We start from the raw sequence: 6,230 nt of genomic DNA, 5'->3' as shown, positions 1-6,230 counted from the left end.
CTTTGTCTGGTTCCTCACCTAGGACCTGTCTGCCTTGGGTGACCCTACCAGGGGCATAAAGCCCCAGACAGCATAGCTCCTAAGATCATTGGGACACTCAAACCCCTCCACCGCGATAAGGTGGCAACCCAAGGAGAGGGATGAGGAAACAAAAGAGGTAGAAAATGTTCCCAAATCATCATTTATTTAGCTCTTGTAAAATTTAGCAATAATATGGCAAACACAAGCACCTTGTGTTTGCCATACAGACCCCACATTGATACAGGGTCTGTATCAATGTGCAGACCCTGAGAGGAAGAAAAGAGCATGAGACCGATCATGTGATTCTAATCAGTCTGTCTTTCATTGGTTCCTCTTCAGAAATCAAGCTGGTGGATGTAGTCAGGAAGATCGCCCAGCAGTGGAGGATGATGAGCCCAGAGCAGAAAGAGGTACTACTAACTCCATTAGGATTTGTTGGAGTCCTGAAATAAAAACCAAACTCTTCCATCCTATTATGTGTTTAGTGTCAGACTCGTTCTCATGTGTAAGCGCCAGGCTTTTACCTGCCGTTGCCTCCGTGTGGTAATCATCATGTCAGCCTCCTGACAGAGCAGACCCAGCTGTGGACTAAGTCCGTTGTCTCTCCTCCAGCCGTTCCAGCAGGCCTCGGTCCAGGCCATGAAGCAGTTCAAGGTGGACCTGCAGAAGTACCAGGCCCAGCTGAGCCCGGCTGAGCTCCAGCAGCAGGCTCTGGAGAAGAGGCAGAGGATGGCTAAACGAAAGGCCATCAGGAAGAAGAGGGTGAGAAGATGATTATCTGGTTGGCATGCAGGGTTCTTCCTATGCAGCCTGTAGAAAAGGTCTGGAATTACAACTCAAAATAAGTGTGGAAAAGCAAAACAGCTACTTTCAGACTTTAATTCCATCTCCAATGTCTGAGTGATGGTTCCTTCCTTTCATCCTTCCTTCTTTGTGTCCTGTCTTTCCTACTTCTCCTTCACTCCATTCTTTTCTTTTTTTTCTCCTATCTTCCTATCCTTCAAATTCACTTCAGAAAATGAAAGATACTGCTGACAATGTTTATTTTTAAATCTGTTTTTTGTTAATTGAACCATAACAAAAACATATTGTGACCTTCCTAAAAAAATAGCATAAGTAATTTTTTTTTAAAACTCTGTTCGACAAAATATTATATGTTTATGACTGCTTTAATATATATTAAAAAATCCTCTAATCACTCACACACAGTTAATATTAAAATGCAGATGTGTGGAACTGTGGTGTAATTGAGTTTTGGCTCAAAGTCAGTTTATTACTGCATAAAGCTGTCCAATAATAATTACATACAAATCTCTGTGTGTGTGTGTGCGTGCGTGTGTGTGTGTTTCAGGAGTTGAACGTCCTTGGGAAACCCAAACAGTGTCGAACTCCTTTCAACATCTACATGTCGGAACATTTCCAGGAGGCCAGAGGAACCACCATCCAGGTGGGACGACTACACTGTGATCCTCATTCTCTTCCACTTTGTTACGTCACTAACAGCTGACCAGGGAATTTAGTAAAGAGGAACTTTAATCACAAACCTGATGCTCAAGTTAAGTCCAGTGATTAATCATCCTGTCATTGTACTGCTGGAGTTCACTGAGCTCCTGAGAACAACCCAATGTGTATAGAAGCAGTCTGCTTGACTGACAGCTGGGTTATGTGTACCAATGTGTGACATGGTGTACCAAGACAATGAAATCCCACCTTAACTACTTCACAGTGAAGAATCTAAACTGTGAACATCTGTGAAATTTACAAAAAATATATTGTTGCAAATGTTTCAGGCCAAGTTGAAGTCGCTGTTGGATGATTGGAGGAATCTGTTCAGCCATCAGAAACAGGTTTGGTTCCTACATGATTGATACTTTTCTTTGGTTTGTTCACCTGTCGAGTGCATCGAGACGTTCTGCTGATCCTTCTTTTACGTCTCAGGTTTACATCCAGCTGGCTGAGGACGACAAGATCCGCTACAAGAACGAGATCAAGTCCTGGGAGGAACACATGATTGATATCGGACGTGAAGACCTGGTCCGGGGACAAACCCAGAGCAAAAAGAAAAAAACTGCTGCTGTGAGGAAAGCAACAAAGAAGACTGCAGCTAAATCGGTGAAGAAGGCCACTCTGTTTTTTGCCAGCAACAAACAGAAGTCAAAAACATCCAGCAAGGCCAAACCGAGTGCTTCAGCTAAAATTGTCCAAAAAGACTCTCCAAGAAAGCCTAAGATGTGATTAGAAGTGAGTCCAAACGACTGAAACTAGCTCACCTTTTTGTTTTGCTTCATTTCTTTTTTTTTTTCTTTTTTTTTGACTGCATCACGTTAGAACTGACTCTTATCGCCTCATATTCTTCTTTTACACATTCTAACAAATAAACCTCTACTTTCATAGGTCTATTTTTACATAATGTGAGTTCATTATTTCTGTCGCAGCTCAGTCTGAATCATGTCGAGTTTTTTTGTGTTTTCTCCTTCAAACGAACATCTGTGCTGATAGTAAGACTGGAAGGTTGTTTTTTTTTTCAGAGACGGTTGTCTCTTCAGTCTGCATCGATTGTCTCCGTCCAAAAACAAGTCCTCTGAATTATAGTATTACTGGAAATACTGACCTTTGATAAGATATTCTGTATTTGTTACAAAAAGAAAATGTAAACCAACAGTGTCCATTGTTTTTCCTAAAAAAGTTTTCAGCTAGAGATGGTGGATCCTGGCTGCTGTCTACATTTGTTGCTGCACCTGAAGGTAGTAATATGAATGTTATGTAAAGACTGAATGAAAATTTTTATGATGGTATTTGTTCTCTTTAGCGATGAATTTAATACTTAGTCATAATAACTTAAGGTACTTTTGTAATGATGGTATCATGGTGTGGGGAGTATTTCTCTGGAACATTTGGACCTAGCCTGGTCATTGCCTTCTTGTGCAATTCTGCTCAATTCAATTCTGAGTTTTTTTCCCATCTTGGATTCCTTCAGAACAGCCAGTCAACAGAAGGGAAAGTTGTGAATGATATCAGTTTTCTGCGCTGTTTTAAAATTGTAGTCTGCTTGTAGTTTTAACGACGGCAGCAGAGGAAGTGAAGGAAACCGATCAGTCCTTGTTGGTCACACTTCCAAAATGTTAAATTAACATTAACTGTCACCTCATTGGGATCAGCTCTTCTCTCTTCATAGTGGAGGATGGTCGTTTACAGCACTGGTAATTTTCAGTTAGCTTTTTAGTGTTGAACTGGTTCATTACATACATCATGGACAAACGTTAGCAATTGGGTAAAATTTAAAACCTCAACACAGTCCACTCGTCCAGGAAGCAATTGTTTCTCAATAGGTGAGGGTCCAGACCCTCTGGATGAAGCAAATAGGCAGAACAAGGGATTGTTTTTACCAAACAACTTTGGGCCAATTGACACCAAAATCTCTGGGGAATGTTTCTGACATCTTGTTGAATAAATACTGTAAAGAACTAAGATTGTTCTGGAGGCAAAGAGGGTGTCCAACCCGGAGCCAGCATGGTGCATCTTGTACGTGTCAAACTCAATGTCCAGGAGACAAATCTGGCCCACCATAACAGAACTTTAAAGTTTATCTTTTCATTGTTGAAACCTGTGACAGTATGGTATGAGGTAGATAGTCCGTCTACAATCAAGCTCCTCTGCCTTCTCCCAGTGCTAACTAGAAACAACCATTTAGGACAAAGAGGTGGGTCTTAGCACTGTCAATCACTCTTGTGTACCCTCCCCCACTGTTACAGTACAGCTTCTTCCTGAGAGGAGAGCCTGCTGTGAATGCTAAGGCTAGTTAGCATGGCCACCGATGATGGCAGATGCATGGATTTTCTGTAGCAGTAAATTGTTTCACCATTAGCACATTGAACAGGAAGTACACAAAGTTGATTGACAGCACTAAGACCCGCTTTTGGTCAGCAGTGGTGCATTTCTTCTGACTGCGATAACGGCACAGAAGATTTAGCTATTCATAGATTATATAATTTTGTCAACATGGTCAACAAATACAGGTCCTTCTCAAAAAATTAGCATATTGTGATAAAGTTAATTATTTTCCATAATGTAATGATAAAAATTAAACTTATATTTTAGATTCATTACACACCAACTGAAATATTTCAGGTCTTTTGTTTTAATACTGATGATTTTGGCATACAGCTCATGAAAACCCAAAATCCCTGTCTCAAAAAATTAGCATATCATGAAAAGGTTCTCTGAACAAGCAATGAACCTAATCATCTGAATCAACGAAGTAATTAAACACCTGCAAAAGATTCCTGAGGCTTTTAAAAACTCCCAGCCTGGTTCATTACTCAAAACCGCAATCATGGGTAAGACTGCTGACCTGACTGCTGTCCAGAAGGCCATCATTGACACCCTCAGTAAGGGTAAGACACAGAAAGAAATTTCTGAATGAATAGGCTGTTCCCAGAGTGCTGCATCAAGGCACCTCAGTGGGAAGGAAAAAGTGTGGCAGAAAACGCTGCACAACGAGAAGAGGTGAGGACCCTGAGGAAGATTGTGGAGAAGAGCCGATTCCAGACCTTGGAGGACCTGCGGAAGCAGTGGACTGAGTCTGGAGTAGAAACATCCAGAGACACCGTGCACAGGTGTGTGCAGGAAAGGGACTACAGGTGCCACATTCCCCAGGTCAAGACGCTTTTGAACCAGAAACAGCGGCAGAAGCGTCTGACCTGGGCTACAGAGAAGTAGCACTGGACTGTTGCTCTGTGGTCCAAAGTACTTTTTTCAGATGAAAGCAAATTTTGCATGTCATTCGGAAATCAAGATGCCAGAGTCTGGAGGAAGACTGGGCAGAAGGAAATGTCAAAAGGCCAGAAATCCAGTGTCAAGTACCCACAGTCACTGATGGTCTGGGGAGCCATGTCAGCTGCTGGTGTTGGTCCAATGTGTTTTATCAAGGGCAGGGTCAATGCAGCAGCTATCAGGAGGTTTTGGAGCACGCATGAAGTGCTCGGAATCCATCTGCTGAAAAGCTTTATGGAGATTAAGATTTCATTTTTCAGCACAACCTGGCACCTGCTCAGTGCCAAAACCACTGGTATTACTGACCATGGTGTTACTGTGCTCAATTGGCCTACCAACTAGGCCTGTCATGATAAAAAAAGATGCATCACTCACACTCAACACACACACAGGAACCCTGACAAATGCCTGCAATTTCCTGCCATAGATGCACTTTATTTTCAAAAGAACACATAACACTGGAACTGATAAACTACATAAACAAAACAACCAAAAACAAAAATAAAATGGATTCTCTGTCTCCAGGAACAAAAAACGTACTTGAATAAAAACTAAACATAAAGTCAAAGTGGAATTCAACCAAAAGAGTGAAGATTATGAAGTCTGTATACTATATTGCCCTTCAGTTATCACTACATTTAAATAGAGAAGACGGGCACATCCATCCACCTAATGCAGTAGTTCACACTAGATTTTTTTGTCCCTATTTTCCCCTTATGACAATCTTAGGACGTTGGCCGATCTAAGGTTGTCGCTGGTGATTTCGTAACCGATCATCCTGTAGTGTGTGGTGTGTTGCGGTAGATCGTCGTGGCCGCTCCGATCTAAATCAGGGGTTTTCCTCGACTGGGAGCTTAAAGCTGAATGTGACAGGTAGCCAATCAGAAAGCACGGATTCTCCTCTGCGCATTCTGAGGGGAAATTACGGAGGGGAATCCCAAACAGCTAACATGGCGCAACCCGAAGTCCAGCGGACTTTGGAGATGATATGTGGAAACAACATTGTTTACTCAACATTTCGTGCAAAAAATATAGAAATGTCAAGGGAAGGAATTGGAGCCAAATTACTACCGCAGTTAATAAAACCGGTAGGTTTTCAGCTGTTCTTCGTTAACGTGACATAAATAGGTTATAATGATTTTCATTCAGTCAGGACTTTACGCTGACTCTATAGCCACATGCATCACAGGTAGATTCTAGTAAAGCATTGATTAATGCCTGATTTTAAAATTAGTTAACTGGACTTGTAGCCATTATTTTGCTCCCATGTGGCTGGACACCACAGGCATKACGAACCCGATCGAACCGTTATACYYAGGATTTCTGTCGGCTAATGTGTCTCTCAGGGTTTGAAAATGGGCCGACAACTCGTGTCTTGTGCGCTGGACATTAGACTAAGGAAATGAGGAAGGGAGGGTCAGTGGAGAGCACCGGAG

General features: G+C 42.0%; 1 protein-coding gene and 1 long non-coding RNA gene across 2 annotated transcripts in view; one reads left to right on the top strand and one right to left on the bottom strand.

Moving 5' to 3' along the window:
• The window catches only part of tfam (transcription factor A, mitochondrial), an 8,940-nt gene extending 6,260 nt beyond the window's left edge, over positions 1–2,680 (top strand). Inside the window, exons 3-7 of the mRNA XM_008438175.2 lie at positions 361–431; positions 634–783; positions 1,373–1,468; positions 1,812–1,868; positions 1,960–2,680. Of these exons, the coding sequence (XP_008436397.1) occupies positions 361–431; positions 634–783; positions 1,373–1,468; positions 1,812–1,868; positions 1,960–2,256 (671 nt within the window). The 3' untranslated portion in view covers positions 2,257–2,680. The remainder of the gene's footprint in view (positions 1–360; positions 432–633; positions 784–1,372; positions 1,469–1,811; positions 1,869–1,959) is intronic.
• Positions 164–638, bottom strand: LOC103482179 (uncharacterized). Its single transcript, XR_536397.1, has 2 exons — positions 546–638; positions 164–464 (listed from the first exon to the last, which is right to left on the bottom strand). It is a non-coding gene; the product is annotated as an uncharacterized LOC103482179 (long non-coding RNA).
• Positions 2,681–6,230: the final 3,550 nt, after the last annotated feature.

The sequence above is a fragment of the Poecilia reticulata genome, linkage group LG19 (assembly GCF_000633615.1).
Source record: "Poecilia reticulata strain Guanapo linkage group LG19, Guppy_female_1.0+MT, whole genome shotgun sequence".
Lineage (NCBI taxonomy): Eukaryota > Metazoa > Chordata > Actinopteri > Cyprinodontiformes > Poeciliidae > Poecilia > Poecilia reticulata.
Note: the sequence above shows the minus strand (reverse complement) of the source record. Positions and strands in the feature narration are given on the sequence as shown.